General features: G+C 32.6%; 2 protein-coding genes across 4 annotated transcripts; one reads left to right on the top strand and one right to left on the bottom strand.

Moving 5' to 3' along the window:
* Positions 1 to 7,254: 7,254 nt before the first annotated feature.
* On the bottom strand, positions 7,255 to 8,104 carry LOC123676520. 2 transcript variants are annotated; one of them, XR_006746959.1, is made up of 2 exons: positions 7,353 to 8,104; positions 7,255 to 7,307 (listed from the first exon to the last, which is right to left on the bottom strand). XR_006746959.1 is itself a non-coding variant. In XM_045612446.1 (2 exons), the coding sequence occupies exons 1-2, from the start codon at positions 7,904 to 7,906 to the stop codon at positions 7,268 to 7,270; spliced, it is 600 nt and encodes a 199-aa protein (XP_045468402.1). In that variant the 5' UTR covers positions 7,907 to 8,104; the 3' UTR covers positions 7,255 to 7,267. The 2 variants fall into 2 exon arrangements, 1 of the variants encoding a protein (XP_045468402.1); XM_045612446.1 differs by having other exon boundaries at positions 7,255 to 7,313.
* A 7,244-nt stretch (positions 8,105 to 15,348) lies between these two features.
* On the top strand, positions 15,349 to 19,157 carry LOC123676518 (2-oxoisovalerate dehydrogenase subunit alpha, mitochondrial). Of its 2 annotated transcripts, none has more exons than XM_045612440.1 (5): positions 15,349 to 15,455; positions 16,602 to 16,908; positions 17,627 to 17,882; positions 18,425 to 18,730; positions 18,802 to 19,157. In XM_045612440.1, exons 1-5 carry the CDS (start codon positions 15,396 to 15,398, stop codon positions 19,142 to 19,144), a joined length of 1,272 nt encoding a protein of 423 aa, XP_045468396.1. In that variant the 5' UTR covers positions 15,349 to 15,395; the 3' UTR covers positions 19,145 to 19,157. The 2 variants fall into 2 exon arrangements, with proteins under 2 accessions (XP_045468396.1, XP_045468395.1); XM_045612439.1 differs by having other exon boundaries at positions 15,360 to 15,574.
* Positions 19,158 to 19,447: the final 290 nt, after the last annotated feature.

Below are 19,447 nucleotides of genomic sequence, written 5' to 3'. Positions count from 1 at the left end.
GTAGAATTCACTACACAACTCAAACTTCATTAAGTTACATATTTTTCGGAAAAGAATTCACTCTAAAGAACTTAAACTCTACCAATAGCCGTAACTGTTTTTTTATAAAGGGTGTTTCATTGGGCAACAGAAATATTTCACAGGTGCATAGGTGACAAACAACCAATGTAGAAATGAATTACAAAGTAATCTTGAAATAATTAAGAATTCAATATTTTTCATGATTTATTGTTAGAAGTCATTTCAAACCACTTTCAGGTATCGAAGTTTAAAAACTTCACTTTTACGTTGAAAATTTGTGCAGTAAAACTGTCTGCGCTAAAATTTGAAGTACACCTCCCAGTTCAGTTTTTAGTTCAGATTTTCAAAATTCCGATCTACAGGGTGTTGTTACGAGGATTCAAACGATTCATAATTTTTTGTTAACCCAGACATAGATTTTCGAAGCGGTTATTGCATGATACGTTTGGGCTCTCAATCAGGAATATATTTGCCAAATATGAAGAAAATATACCGGGTGGTTCGTTCGATATGGCTTCAGAAAGAAACGGGTGAAATTCATAAAACACCCTGTATCTCGACTATGAAGACAGTAAGACCCAATAAATGGGGTATCCCCAGAACCGCCTTGGTGCCACCTATGCACCAGGAAGTATTTCCGTTTTCGAATGAAACACCCTGTATAATGTGGAAGTCTTTTTGAATAACTCATTTGGACCAAACACATTGAATACCAGCTGAATATTTTTCTAAAAAGGCGTTGTTTGCAAACCAACTTGTTTGACGTCAAGTAGTCATCAATGTAATAAACATATTCTTATGATTTCGAGGGAAATGATATCAACAACAGTACAATGTTGTGCTATATTTTGTTCATTATAGGCAGTCGTAGATTAATCGTCGTACTATATAAATGTTTGATAATGCATCATTATTTATTGATATATTCGTGTGCTTACATAACTCGTGCTACGCACTCGTTTTCAACATACACACTCATATAATAATAATAATTTTATCCCACTTGTATAGAAAATAACTATCATCCACGACTGCTTGATTTTGAAGCTCTAATGCCAATAATTGTGGTTCATTTGCGTTGCGTAAGAATACTAATCAGGCAATTCATCACGAAATGAACGAATTCAGAAACAGACTCATGAATAACCAGCACTGCTTCTTATATACAGAGTGTAATTGAATGTCAATATCCATGGAGGTGATTATGGTGCCCATTTTAAGAAAAAAACTTCATATGAACATATGTCCTAACCTTTTCAGGGTGGTAAAGTTTTCGAAAATAATTAATTCATTTTTAATATCTCCAATAACACTTCCGATATTTCAATGAAAGTTGTCATTCATGTACTATGAATCAAGAGGCATTCTTTAATCTATCACCTTTTTTTTTTATTTCCACCAGTGGGTAAATAGGCCGGAAATAGGCAGGTCAAATGACTTGCCTATTTCGGTAGACATTGATAGTATACCACATATTTTTCCTCAAATAAAAATTATTCTCGAAATTCCCAATCATTTTTCACCAAAGTTGATAATCTAACTTTTTTCAATTCGATGCACGGTTTTCGTTAAAAAACTAAAAACTGTTTCTCTGCATGATCATAACAATATCGTTGATTTGACAATATCATCATACAGAGACATAAGTAGATTTTATTATTTCAGACGAAACCCGTGCGTCATCCAAAAAAAATTCAAAATATCAAATTTAAAATATCCGAAGTGGTATTGTACATATAAAAAATAAATGATTTATTTTTGAAAAATTCATCAAATACCAAGGCAATTTATTTTAATCAATATATTGTGGTAAGTGATAATTTAACGGCATTTTATTTTTTCGAAAAAACGCATTGCTGAATAATATTTCAACAAAAAACATGAGTGCTGGTGGCAACAAAAATCTGAGTTCAAGACAAGGATCTTTCACGAATGCTTCTCGTTAGAAACACATTATTTTGGTTTGTGTTTTTTATAATTTTTCACAGGAAAAATGAGATTCCGAAATAGTAATCGACAGGACTATTCCATGAAACCATAAATTCTTTTTATCAAAGGTATTTTGATTTTGGTGACAAGAGCTGTCGAGTTTTACAACGGGTAAACTCGAAAAAACTGATGAAAGATATCATACAGTTTTCCATCAAGGTAATTATTTGTAATTCAAAATCGAGCGTTTCAGATTGGTGGAAATCAAGAAGGGGAAAAGTGTAATTTCACAATATTCAATCAAAACAATGTACAGGGTGGGCAAATCTCGATGTTTTAGCACTACAACTTTTGAACCAGAGGAAATAGACAAAATCTGATACCCACTTCTCGATCTCTTTTTCTGAGAAACTAACAAGGGTAGTATTCATTTTTGGCCACCTTCTTTTGTTTTCGAGTTAAAAGCGAAAATTGGAAAAATGGCGATATCGAAAAACATTTATATCTCCGCTAATACTGAGGATAGAGCTCTCAAATTAAAACATTATACAGGTACTTTTTTACGTAGAATCCAGTGGCGTTCTCGTATTTTCAAAAGGGTTTTTAATTACGAAGCTATGACCCAAAGTTATGTTTTTTCAAATGGGAACACTAGATTTTTGTGCCATTTTCTGGAAGCTTAATTTTTCCTGATTTCAAAAATATATAACATCGTATGATTCGTATCAAAATAAATAACAGAAAATGGTCAAAAACCTTTTTTTACTTAAGAGTCTCAATATTTCTATGGTTTCAACTGTTGATGAGCCTTTCTATAACAAGAGCAGTGTCCTTCCGTCAATCTGATTATTTCTATGCTTTTCACTTATTTCTACAAAATTCGAATCTATATTTATTTTATACCAATAGTTTCGAAAAGATAAACGAACTTGGAAAAAGTTTCCTAGGTAGCTTGAACACAGTTTCAAATATTCATCTATTGAAATATCGAGAAGAGGTGTCGACTGTGCATTGTGCATTTGTTATCATTATTAGGTTAAATATTATTTCTTGTTTGTCCCTTCGTAATTAAAAGTTCAATCATATATGCATTGTTTCATATGCTGTTTAAAATGGATTGGTACTTGTGCGTATTGATTCTGGAGACCTATGTAAATAATCTCCTGATACATGCATCTCAATACAACTCTTTCGATTGAAAAATTCGATCTTGTGGTTATTTCCAAATCAATTTTTACATAAAAAAATTTATAAAACATATCTAGATTCGAATTTTGTAGAAATAAGTGAAAAGCATAGAAATAATCAGATTGACGGAAGGACACTGCTCTTGTTATAGAAAGCTCAATTTTTCTGTGTTCATCAACAGTTGAAACCATAGAAATATTGAGACTCTTAGGTGAAAAGAGGTTTTTGGCCATTTTCTATTATTTATATTGATCCGAATCATACGATGTTATATATTTTTGAAATAAGAAAAAATAAAGCTTTCAGAAAATGACACAGAAATCTAGTGTTCCCATTTGAAAAAACATAACTTTGGGTCATAGCTTCGTAATTAAAAACCCTTTTTGAAATACGAGCACGCCACTGGATTTTACGTTAAAAAGTGCCTGTATAATGTTTTAATTTCAGAGCTCTATCATCAGTATTAGCGGAGATATAAATGTTTTTCGATATCGCCATTTTTCCAATTTTCGCTTTTAACTCGAAAACAAAATAAGGTGGCCAAAAATGAATACTACCCTTGTTAGTTTCTCAGAAAAAGAGATCGAGAAGTGGGTATCAGATTTTGTCTATCTCCTCTGGTTCAAAAGTTGTAGTGCTAAAACATCGAAATTTGCCCACCCTGTACAGCAATGTACAGTCTTAGATAAAACGATGTAAGTACTATATATGTATCTGTGTGAATATTAAAATATTCGTGTGTACTTACACGATAAAGTATATAGATATTAACGATGCATTGATCCCATGTTTATATATATAGGAAAATACAATTATTTGTTCGAAGTGTTTTATCTTTTAATAAGTAACTCATGTTATTTCGATGAAATGTATTACCTGATGCGCAAGTGGTGCACATCTTTCTTGAGATTTGATACCTGCATTCTATTTTCTATATCGATGAAAGCAATATCACCTGCTTATACATATATAAAACTTTGGAGTTAAATTTTTATAATCTCTAATCATCTATAATATTTAGTCGAAGTTGTAGGCAGAGATCCAAATATAAGCAGAAACGAGTCATATTAAAATGATGTATTATATTATAGTATGATTCAAATGAATCGAAATATTTGCTCATATAACCTCCACTTTCAGGACATTAGCACACAATATCAATATATATTATAGTTCGAAAACAATATCAATTTTAATATGAAGACAATAGGACATAAAACGTTCAACTTGGTGTTCATTGTCTTGGAACTTTATATTTTATAACAACAATGTCCTAGAAGTAGAGGTATATTTTGATTGGTTCTTCATGATACAGTTGGGGTAGAAAATATATCAAAACCAATTGAACCTGCTTTTGACAGCGAAACAATTTCCCTCGTCAATTTTTATACATGTTAAGAAAATAATACTGATAAATCCTTAATTTTATCAGAAAAAAAATTTACCTATATAATGTATGAGAATCAGACATAAAAAACATAAAGTGTTTCTCATTCTCGTTAATTTTTCTTGTATTTCATTTCTTTCTCGGACTCTATATTCCATTTTTTTTTGTGCATTGCCTGAAATTTAGTCAATAGCATATAACACGTATTTCCACAAAACGTTTTCAATTATCACATAAATAAGAAAACAAACAGAAATTATTGTTATTGTTTTACAGGATCAATAAAGTATGTTATGTTATGTTATTAAAATGAAATTTATCTTCTGAGGAATATTTCTGAATTATCGAAAAAATATGTTGATTAAAAACTCCTCTCTGAATATAATATTTTTGAGAGAATATGCATGAGTATTACTCAAGTAGAAATATAAGGACAATTTGAATTGTATCCTGGGTTGAGTGAATCCCATGCGGATAATTGGAATACTTGGTAACATTGACCAGCCGACCAAGATGCGAATCGCTAGTTAGAATAACGTGTTAAAATGAGAGAAAGTTTGGGATGCACAAATTTTTTGTTTTCTTTGTTTCATTTCGTTAAATCTGAGTGAATTCTGAATTTCTTGATCGGTCAATTTGAGTAATCGAGTGATTTCTAACATAAGGGGGTTGTGTCAAGTAACCGTGCAAGTAACGGTGACTGTGTTAGCTTTTCATTATTATTGTGCCCTTTCAAAAACCATTCACGAAAAACTCATTTGGTTAACCGGTAACGAAATTCAAAACAAACTTTTCTGTTGATACTGCCTGCTACATTTCAATCAAAAAGCCCTTTCGTTTCGACTGGATACGATAACTTGAAATTCCTTGTTTTACGAGTAAACATGAAATTTCCAAAAAACATATTCATCCGGCTATAAAATCTGAATTGTTCGTGAAACAAAATATTGTAAATATCTACTATGTACAGTGCTCAAGCAAATTCATAACAGTGTTAATAATGAGGTTAGGGAAAATCGTAAAATGATAAAGTATCTAGTGAACATGATCATTTTCCTATCGACACAAGAGCATTTAGGGGAATCAATGAAAGTGTTAATACTGACATTCGAGGAAATTTGGAGAAGCTTGTTGAAGTCGCCATGACGTCAGACGTTATTAGAATATATTTCCGTTCCGTCTGTATTTTGCAAATTATATCGAAAACCTTTCAGAATGATTAAATTGATTCGGTGACCAAAATTTTGAGGCAAATAACATTTATAACGAAATGGACAGTGTTTTTACTAGGAATAATGTATTCATTATTCATTAAAAACTCATACTGTTGTAGATTATTATCTGTTTAATTTCCATAAAATGAATGTTTTGTTACTGAAATATATGTTTTTAGTTATGTTCAATATACGGCCTAATAAAAAGCGTCACTTCCACTTCTGATAATAACATTTTTAAATCTGATTGATAAGTGAGAGGAACTATTCGATCTATAATGTTCCTTGAAACTCAAAATGTTGAATTTTCACCTAAATTCAATACTGAAATTCGATTCAAACCAAAATTATTGAATTAATCAAACTACAATTCAGTTATTGGAAAACCCTACATATAAGTGTTGGCAAGAAATCGTGGAGGAAAAACTACTTTTATCAATTATTCTTCAAATTAATTGAAATGAGTATGACTACTTCAAACCTTATTCTAGCAAGGCACTCGAAATTTTGCAACAAGTTTGAAATGCTTATTTCATATATATGCGTAAAAATGCAACCCGTTCGAAAGATCAATTACCGAAATTCTCATTATGGCATCTTCCATATTTTTCTTGAATTATCCTTGGTCTATATTTGATTATACTGATGATATGATCAGCTTTATATTTCGCACAGTTCCGGGCTGTGTTTTAGTTAAAGCCTCTGAAAACTCGATCCTATCGGTTCTGTGGTATCAGAGATATTTGATAGTCGCCTTTCGATATCCTTTTCAATTGCTCTATGGTTCTGGTTCACTGAGCAACATGAAATTTCACGGAAGGCTTCAAATTGTCGTATTTCAAGGGAGTGCGTAATTTCATTCAAGTCAAACTCATAGTTTTGAAATATATAGAAACTCAACATTTCTAAAAGACATATTCACTAAAATCTTGGTCAGATTTTACCAGTTAACGAACTTCGCGATACGAAACCACCCAAGTACACTGTCCTTCATCTCGAATGTTTCGTGTATACAAACACGCAAACAGATTTACATTTGAAGACGAATTCATCAACAGGGAGTCGAAACTTAAATTTCGACCACTCAAAAATCGGTGAGATTATGACAGAGTTCAGCCCTAAAAATGATGAAATAGGAACACCTGCTACAATGATTGACTCTGGCGTTGGCATAAATACATATTCCAAGTACACGACATGTTCTGCATCTTGCGAGATCCGACGAATATGCGATTTTGACCCTTATCGATATACAAAGATTTTGATACTTATCTCGCATCTAACGAGATCCGTCTTAGTGGCAACGTTGAACGGATCTCATTGCCACGCGGTATACAATGTATATAGGGTATATAGGAAAGGATCTCGGATTGTTGGTTTATAAGACATGGACCTCGTAGCGTTGAAATTTTACAGGGATCTCGTAATCACATTTTCGAAGTATATATATATATATATATATATATATATATATATATATATATGTGTGATGATCAGGTATATTTATTCTATAAAAAAAATTTATATTTCAACCGTCTATGACAAATTCATCTTCATCAACTTCGATACTAGAACTGGAAGAATACATATCCATTTTGTTCATTCTTGCATACATATTCTGAGTAGGTGTAAAATCTACGCAGTTACCATCTTTTTTCACACACTGAGACGTTAATAAACAACCATTGATTGTATTAGTTATTAACTTATTTCTTGATTTTGTTTTAACCAAGTTTATTTTACTGAAGACTCTTTCGCATTCAGCATTTGAGTGCGGAAGGGATAATATATTCAGTACGAACTGTGACAAATTCTGGAATTCAAATACACCCATTTCATTTGTATATTTTTGGAGTTTTCCCCAGAATATGTCAATGTCCTCGTTGATGTCTATTTTTTTTTCTTTATCAACATTTTTCTTTGGTAAAAACCAAGTTTTGTTAGACGGATCTATTTCAGATATTGCAGTTTTTGTTACGTATTGTCTTTCCATGTAGCATAATAGAAAATTTCTATAAGCTTCCTCCATCATTTTATGCAAATACGGCAGTACTACCTTATCTGACTGAAAATTTTGATTCAAATTTGATATTTTCGGTAAAATATAATTGAGGAAAAGGTAATATAACTTTACAAAATATACGTTACAGATAAGCTTGCCGAGCATTTTTCTAGTTCTGGGTCTCGCTACGAGATGGCACTAGTTAATGAATTACATTTTTAAGGGTTTGTCTTGAATAGAATACATTGAGATGCATTAGAAAAATCGCAATTGAAATTACCGTATTTCGGCGTACGGTAGCCCATTCGGACCGTATACCGTATTTGGCATCAATTTACCGTACATATACGGTAATTACCGTACGGTTGGCAACGCTGCTAGCAGGCCAAGTTTCAACTAAGAACCAAGGGCTCAGGTAAAATATAGAAGTGCGCGTGCGCCGCATAGAATTTCAATATTAACAAGTGCCAGTTTCTGTCTTTTTATGTCCCGTTATTCGTGTTTATCTATGAAAAGTATTAGATGTATCTGAAAAAATTCAATTTAATTTTTCACAATCAATAGCAATGTCAAACATCAAAGTATAGAACAAAAAGAAAGTAGTTCGACCACGTGCGCATGCCTTAACTAAGAACTAACAAAAGAGAGCATAAACGCCACTGAATTCTTAGGTCTAATTCTTAGTTCGTAGTTCTTAGGAAAACCCACCATTACTGACAAAAAATACTAGGGCGAGTTCGGAAAGTCGGCGCTGTTGAATGCGCAGGACAGCTGCTGAACCAGCAAAATGCTGGAGAAAGAGCGCTGCATTTTATGCTTAATTATAGATTTACGTTGTGTTTACGAACGCTGTTTCAAGGAAATAATGGTTTTTATGTCTGTGAATTATTATGAGAAGACTAATTGTCTGCATGCCGTGATATTATTTTCTTATGCTTTTGTAATGCTGTAATCTGTGCATCGAATGCAGCAGGGAATCCACGTAACAGTTCCTTTTCTTCCCTTGACCACAATATGGTCTAATTGTCCTCTATAAGAGTCATAGACCTATAATAACATATATTATATACCTATAATACCTTATTATACACCTATAATAACATATATTATATACATTATAGATGAACACATTGTCCTCTTTAATCAAGTTCATCTAGCAGCCGCTAGATGGACTGATCGATATTTGGTGTAGGCCATAGACCAATAATAAAATTTTTATATTATTATTATAGGTCTATGGTGTAGGCACGTTTAAAAAAAGTTGCACCCTGTCAGTGCTCACCTCGATCAAAATAATCATCATCGATAAAATGCAGGGAACATACTTTCATATTTCTTGTCACTGGTTTATCGATTTTTAGTTTCAGTTGCCAAGCTTTTTGTCGATCCATCAGCACTTTACTCCCCAATTTTCCTTCCACCCAAACACTATATTTATTACCAGTTTGAGGGAAAGCATGGAACTTGATATTTGTACTTTTTTCCCAGGAAGAACACTGAGGAACTGAACAGTAGCGATTCGAACGACTCATAACTATTAAAATAATTAAAGAAAAATATAAATATTTGTAGAATATCACACAAAAACACAGCAGAATGCAAGAACCTCAGAGGAATGAAAAGGACTGACTACCTCTCAGGTAAGAACCATAGCAAACCATAACAACATTTATAGTTACTCTGATTGTCACCAGGTGGCGTAGCGCTTATCTTGATTCGCCTATGGTGTAGGCACGTTTCAAAAAAGTTGCACATGGTACACTCTAACAACACTTATTGCGCTTTTGACAGAACTGACTTTCCGAACTCGCCCCTAATAACCGGTTTTAAATTATATCGTTATCTCTAAAAAGACAAAAGCTCCTTCTATGGTTTCTCAGTTTTTCAGTGCGTCCTTGTCAGTTGACCTTAACCACAGAATACAGAGGAATTAACAATTAACACAGATTACCTAGTCTATGGTATTAATACCTCTCTATTCTGTGCCTTAACCTCAATTTATGAATGATTAACGAAGTGTTGTCTACTAATCTAAAGGTAGAGATAAAATTATGACTAATTGGTAAGCAGTGTTTCACTTAAATTATTCTTGTAATCAAAATAAAAGAAATATTTTCAATCATGCTCGTGATGTTGAAGAATTGAATAGAAATTTTCTGTTTTATCTTCAGACATTCATAAGTAGATTTTGTTTGTGATATATTGACTAACAGACTACATCTTAACAATAACATATTTATTTTCAGAGGTCTATGAAATTTAGGAAATTTTTCTGTAAAGGATGGAAACAGACTCAAAAATGTTCAAAGATTCATATGGAAAAGATGAGAATAATCAGGAAACAGAAAAGATTGCAACGGGAGAAGATGAGATCAAGGATTACGAGGAGGAAAAATCATCATTTGACTTTTAGTAAGTATTCATTGCTTTTCTTCAGTTTCAAGGAGAATTTTTAGACATTATTCGATTCCTTCTACGTTCTAGTGTTCAGTGTACAACTAATGGAGAGAATATCGAAGATATAAAGACAGAAAGCATAGATATCGTTGATCAGTATATTGATGAAAATACTGTCCATTTGAATAACAAAGATCATAAATGCCACTTATGTGAATATGCAGCCAAAAAGGAATCTATACTCGAAAAGCATATAGATTCTGTCCATTTGAAAAAAAAAGAATTTCAATGTCCATTATGTGAGTTTACTTCAGCTAGAAATGAAAACCTTAAAGTTCATATAAATTCTGTCCATTTGAATAACAAGGCTCATAAATGCCACTTATGTGAATATGCAGCCAACGATAAATATCAACTCAAAAGGCATATAGATTCTGTCCATTTGAATAAAAAAGAACATAAATGTCACTTATGTGAATTTGCAACCAACCATAAATCTCAACTCAAAAAACATATAGATTCTGTCCATTTGAAAAAAAAAGAATTTCAATGTCCATTATGTGAGTTTACTTCAGCTAGAAATGAAAGGCTTAAAGTTCATATAAATTCTGTCCATTTGAATAACAAAAATCATAAATGCCACTTATGTGAATATGCAGCCAACTATAAATATCAACTCAAAAAGCATATAAATGCTGTCCATTTGAATAAAAAAGATCATAAATGCCACTTATGTGAATATGCAGCCAACTATAAATGTCAACTCAAAAAGCATATAGATTCTGTCCATTTGAATAAAAAAGATCATAAATGCCACTTATGTGAATATGCAGCCAACCAGAAATCTCAACTCAAAAAGCATATAGATTCTGTCCATTTGAAAAAAAAAGAATTTCAATGTCCCTTATGTGAGTTTACTTCAGCTAGAAATGAAAAGCTTAAATTTCATATAAATTCTGTCCATTTTAATAAAAAAGATCATGAATGCCACTTATGTGAATATGCATCCAACACTAAATATCATCTCAAAAAGCATATAGATTCTTTCCATTTGAATAAAAAAGAACATAAATGTCACTTATGTGAATATGCATCCACCCAGAAATATAAAATTAAAACGCATATAGATTCTGTCCATTTGAATAAAAAAGAATTTCAATGTCCATTTTGTGAGTTTACTTCAGCTAGAAATGAACACCTTAAAGTTCATATAAATGCTGTCCATTTGAATAAAAAAGATCATAAATGCCACTTATGTGAATATGCAGCCAACTATAAATGTCAACTCAAAAAGCATATAGATTCTGTTCATTTGAATAAAAAAGATCATAAATGCCACTTATGTGAATATGCAGCCAACCAGAAATCTCAACTCAAAAAGCATATAGATTCATTCCATTTGAATAAAAAAAAAACAAGAAAAATGTCACTTATGTGAGTTTGCTTCAGCTAGTAAAGTAAACCTCAAAAAGCATATAGATCCTGTCTGTTACTTTGACACATTATATGCTAACATATTTCGGTTAATACAATTATTTATGATAATGCCTTGTATATTAGTGAAACAGGTGTCACTTTTATAAGCAACAAAATCATAGGATTGTACAAACATTGCTTAAAACTTCAAGAACTTTGAGAACTGCCCTTCTCACATAACGATTGCAACCATTGTCTGGGATCAGTAAAATATGGTTACAGTTTTTGATGATTATTATACTATTTGAATGTTTAACTTTGTTCACATTATTTTTATTAAAATATAGATTATTTATGTCAGGTTTGATTTTAGTGGTAAAAAAGTCAATAGAGTAAAGTTTGAAATATTTAATATTTATTCCTGGAAAAATTAAGCTATAAATATTGTGGCTTCACTTTGGATTAAGGATGGTTATCACATTTGTTCATTTATATAAATGTTTATTCATATTTATGTTCTTTTAAATAAAAAAAAACAATAAATACCACATCTTTATGTGTAATTATTACGTACTTAATTCACCCTTTGGTGAATCAAGTACGAGTGGCCATTTTTTCAGTCTTCGACTCATGAAGAAAAAAATAAAATGAGAAGTTTCCATAACTTCTTGTTTATTGGTGCTATAAACATCAAACATTCTATCAGTTAATTCATTGTTGTAATCATTTGTTCTTTAATGCAATTAGTTTCGAAGTTATTTTACAAAGCTGTGTTTTCTCAAATGTAAACAATAAAAATTACTATAACAAATGGAATCGTTTTTTTTCCTTCTTCAAAAATATTTAACATAATATATAAATTACTTATTGAACTATGAAAGTCATCAAAAGCTCCAGTTTCACACGGTTAATCATCCAAGTGCCTACCTGTGATAATCTGTGAGCATCAGAAAATTAAAATATTCAATGGCCTCCAAATAGTCTAAAAATAAAGCGCAACTTTTCTCTGTTCGAGCAAATCATTGTCCCCATTTCCTGTGAAAAATCATCACCCAATAACGCGAACCAACCAATGGAATACATAATAATTAAATTATCTGTCAATCGGTGTGGCGGTTGCTTCTTTTATTCAATTTGCCAAAACTAGAGAAAGGAACAAAGAAGTAAATAATCAAGAGGCTAAGGCAAACTGAAAAGAGTAATAATATACAGGGTATACTATTTGAAATAATAATAATAATAATCAGTTTATTGTTGAAAAATTAATAAATAAATACAATTAGTCTCAAATTCAAATATCTCAACAAATACAATAAACTGTAGGAAAAAATGGTAAATACAATTTCACAAATATTGAAAACTTGACAGCCTATAAATTTGTGCTAAATATACACTGAAAAAAATGCAAAGATCCGATTTTGTCCAAATATATGCAATCATTTTACTGAAGCGATAAATATTATTCAAGCAATTTTAAATTATTCATATATTCATCCAAACATATAATACTACATATGAACTGAACCTAACGATCATGTAAACAATCAATAACTTATTCTATACAGGGTGTTCCTAAATTGAACGTACAAACGAAAAGGGGAGATTCCTTAAGTGAGTTTAAGAAAAAAAAGTCCCATAAACACGGGGTCGCAAACGTTTCGTTTTCGAGATACAGAGTGTTGAAGTTTGAATTTTTTTCAAGTTTTTTTCTCATAGTATCTACACTTCACAAGATATTCAACTGAAATTTGGCATAGATATTACATTTGAGAGTTCTCATCACGTGATATGGCAATTTCGATAGAAGATCTACAGGGTGATATTTTTTCTGGAACACTGCCACCTGTTCTTCTGCAGAACTTTTTTTTGGTGAGCAACTGTTAATTTGAAAAAATGTAAAAAGAAGCTTTGTTCTTATACTAAACTTTTCGGTTTCTTGTAGTTTTGTCGTATCTACCAACGATTTCGTGAAAAAAAATTTTGAACGATTCTCTCGAAATCCTCGTTAAAATCCAAATTATGATGGTAAGGCCACTTTGTAAGCTGTGGTGAATGAATTCAGTGTCAGTTTTTATGTAAATTTTCCTGATCTGTAGCGATGATTCATAAAGATTCGATAAACTCGTATAATCAACACAAAAAATGTATTACAACAAGAAACGTAAAACTAAAAAAAAAAATCATAACAAGAAAACTGAGTAACCGCAAAGGACTGAACTACAGCAAATGTTGAAAATGTCCTCCCCCAACTCTTATACAAGCTTCTGTTCTTCGTCTCATAGACGATCGAACTCTTTCAAACACTCCCGGAGTATTCCTAACTGTATCAAATGCGCCTATTATACGATTTCTCAGTTCTTCTACGGTGTTCACGGGTGTCGAGTATACTAGAGATTTCAGGTGGCCCCATAAAAAGAAATCTAAACTATTTAAGTCTGGGGATCTGGCGGGCCATGACTGAGGACCCCCCCGTCCAATCCACCTGTTTTCATCATTTTCGTCCGAATACTCCCTTGCCAAAACTGAAAAATGAGCAGGAGCACCTTCATGCATGAACCACATTTCTCGTCGTAGCATAAGAGGTATATCTTCCAATAACAAGGGAAAATCGTTTTCTAAAAAATGTCTGTATGATTGACCTGTTAGTCGACCTGACAAGAAGAAAGGAAAAATCAAATCATCACCAATATTACCACCCCACACATTTAGTGAAAATTGCTCTTGAAAATGGGTTTCTACATATCCATGCGGATTCTCCTCAGCCCATACGTGTTCATTATGAAAATTGATAATTGAAGTCCTTGAGAAGCAGGCTCTCAAATGTAATATCTATGCCAAATTTCAGTTAGATATCTTATGAAGTGTAGATACTATGAGAAAAAAACTTGAAAAAAATTCAAACTTCAACACTCTGTATCTCGAAAACGAAACGTTTGCGAACCCATGTTTATGGGACTTTTTTTCTTAAACTCACTTATGGAATCTCCCCTTTTCGTTTGTACGTTCAATTTAGGAACACCCTGTATAGGCACTAGATTATCCCATGGAAAGGAAATTCCTTGTGGATGGCAATGAAAAATAGACTAAAAACCAAAAGACGTGCAGAGCACTGTATTATATGCAATGATCGATGAAAAAAAAAACATTTGGCAAATTGCTAACATAACTACAAAAGTGGCCCCAAGACAGTACCCTGAGGAACACCACATTGCACGTTTTTTTTGCGCCTCGACACCCCTCTATTTCTACAATCTGATCCCTACCCCTCAAATAATTCTCTAATAATAAATAAGCTTTACCTCTAATACTAATATTCTCTAGGGTTTCCAACAGCTTGCAGTCAGAAACAGTGTCGAAAGCGTTTTGCAAATCAACAAAAATACACAGAGAGATGGTAAACTCTGATCAATCGCTTCATTAACATTATTAAATAGTTTTAACATTGCATCCTCAGTTGAAAGACCCTTCTTGAAACCGAATTGTCTATCAGATATCAATTTGAACTTTTCCAAAAACTTAAGGAGATTTTGAAAAACTTTACCAAAAACTGATATGATCGATATGGGCCTATTTCGTTCCCCGTGAAAGTCTAGGTTATCATCGGGGGTGGCCCACCCTCTATTCTTCGAGATAAAAATTTTATCCCAAAAGTGGTAATGCTTCCAATACCTTCGCTAGAATGAATCAACAAATGCAGCATATCAATGTATAGAAATACACCTAAATCCGGCTCTGTAGTACCTTTTAATTTATTTATAGTTATTCGAATTCGAAATAATGATATTTTATATTCAAATTATATTCGTTGAACATGGTATATGTACGAACGTTGTAAAGATAGATGTTCAACAATAACAATCGTATATTGTGTAATGAAGATAAGACAAGCAATCGTCATCTGGTAAGTGTGTCTCTAAAGAGTACGTTTTCGCCTAGTTACAATCAAGTATGGCCACATACCGGTATCGATGTTTCAAACTAGTTTTTAGCGGAAGCATCAGAAGGAAATTTAGCAATCAGGTAAGTGACTTCAATGCTTACTATCTAACCTAAAATTTCAATGGGCTAAGAAGTATTAAAGTGACTTAAGTCATCTTGGAATGGAACTTTTAAATGAAAAGTAAAAGTAGTGAAAGTACTCATTGAGCGTTGATCGATTGGTGTCAGAGATTTATAATTTATTTTTCTGAAGATCATTAATTTCTGACTTCTTATCAGAATAGATTTAGTTTTATTTACAAACTAGTTCCCCTTCATATATTTACACTAAAAATCATTCCTGAGTTTTTCAAGGTCGGAGTTACTCCTTGAGATAGATACTTTATTTGTCAACAATCGATCTCCCATCCAGATAATGGAATCGTCCAATGCTGGTGGAGAAATAATGTCCAAACTCATCATATATTAGCAGTTTTTATCACCATTACAAGCATCATATTAATAAGCATTACTTATATTAAATTTTCTAGATGTTTTAACATTTTTCTAACTCACATATCAAATTCGAAAACACATTTTTTGGCGATCGTTCAATAAAATCAACATTGGAGAAGCTAAACGAGTAAAGCATGAAATTATTTTATTTTTTGAAACTTCCTTTAGAATGAATAATCACTCGAAAAGAAGTAGACAGTATTGATTTTGATATAGAATTCTCGACGCGAAATTCTCCTTTATGTTTTCTATTGATTAAACTGGTAGTCTGAGAAAAACGTCACCGGGAGGCATATCAGGCGAATACGGTGGTTGTCTGATAAAATTTGTTACAGTTTCGATGAGAGATTCATTTTTGTCCACAAACCTGATCCATAATGAAAATCCAAAAACATACTTTAAACGATCTGACAAAATAACTACTGTGAACAAACTGATTATCACATGTGACTTAACTACGCGTGAGTATAGAGGAGGCACTTATGTCAACTTAACAACAAAAATAATTTCGATCACACTAAAAGGGCTTTGCAAATGACCAATTCTTGGTACTGTTTTAGTATTTTTGTCATTACTACTGTTTTTAGTTTTCATTTGATGGTTGGTTTTTCAGGTATCTCAACTTCCAAGTGAAACAACAGCGCCACCTCTCTTTCCAGGTGCTAAGACAACATGGACCGAACAACTGACTTTCACCGGCAAGGACAGCTACGATCCTATACCCGTATACAGGGTGATGGATGAACAAGGTCGTATCATCGAAGAGTCAGAAAATCCAAATTTGCCCGATGATATTATTGTGAGGATGTACGAGAAGATGCTGTATGTATCAGTTATGGATAAGATTTTGTACGAGTCTCAAAGACAAGGAAGAATATCGTTCTATATGACCAACAGTGGAGAGGAAGCTACCCAGATTGGTGAGTGAAATATTCCTATGAATTACAGTTGATGTTAAGGACTTCATGCTCATGAGTCGAAGGTCTGGAGTTCGAGCCCCGGGAAGGGAAAGAAATTTTCTGGGTATCAGACCGTCCAACGATTGGCTGTTGGGTAAAAATTAACGTTGATATGTCTGCAGTAGCGATGGGACACAATAACAGATCCTACACAAAGCACAACGGGTTCTTTTAAATTGTTAAAGCTCTAAGCTTTTGAGATGTCTAAAGAGGTATAGGAGGGTTAGGATGGAAAATGAAAACATTGATATAAATTATACATACATTCAGACACAATAGTCTATTAGAGCTGTCAGAAAAAATTTCTCAATAATATCTAATATTAATATTAGTTATTAATATCTAATTTGGGTGCTTACTTTGAATTCTTCTTCTTCATCAGCCACCAACTATCCACTCCTGGACTCACTTTGAATTATCGAATGTTGATTTTTTGGACGAAACTGAAATAAGTATCTCAGATACTTAGTTTCCTTTCCTCTCACCTAATATTTTAGAAAAGTACCATTCATTTTATGAAGTAAAACTAAAAATTTTTCTTACCGATCACGATAAATATATTAAACTTTCCTACTACATATTTCAACTTGAACTTAACACCAAGGTGGTGTAAACTGTGATTCGACAAATATTTATTGCATTCTCAGCGCTCAGGTTAAATGCTTTGTGAATATTTTAGGTAGTGCAGCAGCCCTCAATATTTCGGATGTTATTTATGGCCAATACAGGGAAGTAGGTGTTCTCGTTTGGAGAGGTTTCAGTCTTCAAAATATATCCGATCAATGTTATGGTAATTCCGATGATGTTGGTTTGGGGAAACAAATGCCTGTCCATTACGGAAGCAAGCAACTTAATTTTGTGACAATTTCAAGTCCTTTGACTACTCAAATGCCTCAAGCGGCAGGGGCTGCATATGCACTCAAAGGAACAAACAGGTGAGAGCTTTTGTCAAGATATTCCAGGATGAATGAATAGAGTGCAATGCTAGAAAGACTACACAATCGTGATGTAACATCAAACAATTAAGTTCGTCGCAAAAAACGCCTATTTGTTCATATTCTATGATTAAATATACTCTGTGGTAACTAGAATATTAAGGTGTTTTTGTGCGAAGAATTTCCGTATGAATCCAATTCAATCTGAGTCTTGCAGAGTTCATCGCAATAAAACGCCTTAACATTCCGAGTTATCACAGAGCATAGTTAGTCATGGAAATGAATAATTATTCTATGATTCATCATGAATGTCTTAGGCGTTTTTTCGCGATCAACTTTCATTTAGAATGTCCTAATTTTCAAACTTACAGAGTGCGTCGCGAAAAGAACATCTTAGAGTATCATAGGCGTTTTTTTCCAACGAACTTTCCGTTTGGATATGCTATCACATTTCGAAGTCTTGTAAAGGCAAAATATAAATATAAAAATACATTTTATGAGAGAAAAATCATCATTTAAAAGGATCGTCCGCATTGTTCAAGGGTCGTTATGTGTTATTTCGGAGATGGTGCAGCTTCTGAAGGAGATGCCCATGCAGGGTTCAACTTCGCAGCAACCTTAGACTGTCCAGTAATATTCTTCTGCAGAAACAACGGTTTTGCTATATCTACGCCAACAGACGAGCAATATAGAGGAGATGGTATAGCTGCTCGTGGTCCTTCTTATGGCATAAACTCTATAAGGGTTGACGGTAATGACGTATTTGCCGTTTACAACGCTACAAAATTTGCCAAATCGTACTGTCTCAAAGAGAACAAACCTGTGATAATCGAAGCAATGACCTATAGGTAAGGCACACTGTAAAATTTTCACTTGTATTTAAATGGAGTAATCATAATTCGTCAATTTCGTTTTGTAGGGTTGGCCATCATTCTACGTCAGATGATAGCACTGCTTATAGATCTGCTGAAGAAATCAAATCCTGGTCGAGTGAAAGTCCTATTTATAAACTTCAAACGCACATGAAAGAAAGAAATTTATGGAATGAAGAAAAAGAACAGCAAACGTTAGAACAAGCAAAGAAAGATGTTCTTAAGGCTTTCTACGCCGCTGAAGCGAAATTGAAGCCAAAGTGGACTGAAATGTTCGGTGGAGTGTATGCTACCATGCCTAAACATTTACAAAAACAAATGAATGAAATGAAATTGCATGTAGAGAAATATAAAGAACATTATCCCCTTAATAAATTCGCTAAAGAATAAAAGTTATATTGGATCATGGTTTTATTAGTCAAGTTAATTAAATTGAAGTTTGATGGGGCGATGCTTTAATATATATTGGTTTTGGATTTACAATTATGCTATTCGAAAATATCGAGGAATCTTTTTCAAAAAAAAAAAAAAATTATATTTTGGTATATTCACCTCAAGATTTTATATAGTATAGTAGTATAGTTATCAATATTACAGGAATTACCTTATTAAGTAGCGTTTTCATAAACATTTAAGAACGAAATATATGAATTTGATATAAAAATATTATTGAATATGTAAAAAAAAATTTGA

The sequence above is a fragment of the Harmonia axyridis genome, chromosome 3, assembly GCF_914767665.1.
Source record: "Harmonia axyridis chromosome 3, icHarAxyr1.1, whole genome shotgun sequence".
Classification (NCBI taxonomy): Eukaryota; Metazoa; Arthropoda; class Insecta; order Coleoptera; family Coccinellidae; genus Harmonia; species Harmonia axyridis.
Note: the sequence above shows the minus strand (reverse complement) of the source record. Positions and strands in the feature narration are given on the sequence as shown.

What these genes read in the sequence shown, in the direction of transcription:
- LOC123676520 (XM_045612446.1), bottom strand. Translation starts at nt 7,906, where the DNA reads ATGCTCGGCAAGCTTATCTGTAACGTATATTTTGTAAAGTTATATTAC. An exon ending in TTTACACCTACTCAGAATAT is followed by an intron (nt 7,314 to 7,352) that starts GTATGCAAGAAT and finishes GTATTCTTCCAG; the next exon opens with TTCTAGTATCGAAGTTGATG.
- LOC123676518 (XM_045612439.1), top strand. Translation starts at nt 15,503, where the DNA reads ATGGCCACATACCGGTATCGATGTTTCAAACTAGTTTTTAGCGGAAGC. An exon ending in GAAGGAAATTTAGCAATCAG is followed by an intron (nt 15,575 to 16,601) that starts GTAAGTGACTTC and finishes TTGGTTTTTCAG; the next exon opens with GTATCTCAACTTCCAAGTGA. An exon ending in AGAGGAAGCTACCCAGATTG is followed by an intron (nt 16,909 to 17,626) that starts GTGAGTGAAATA and finishes TGAATATTTTAG; the next exon opens with GTAGTGCAGCAGCCCTCAAT.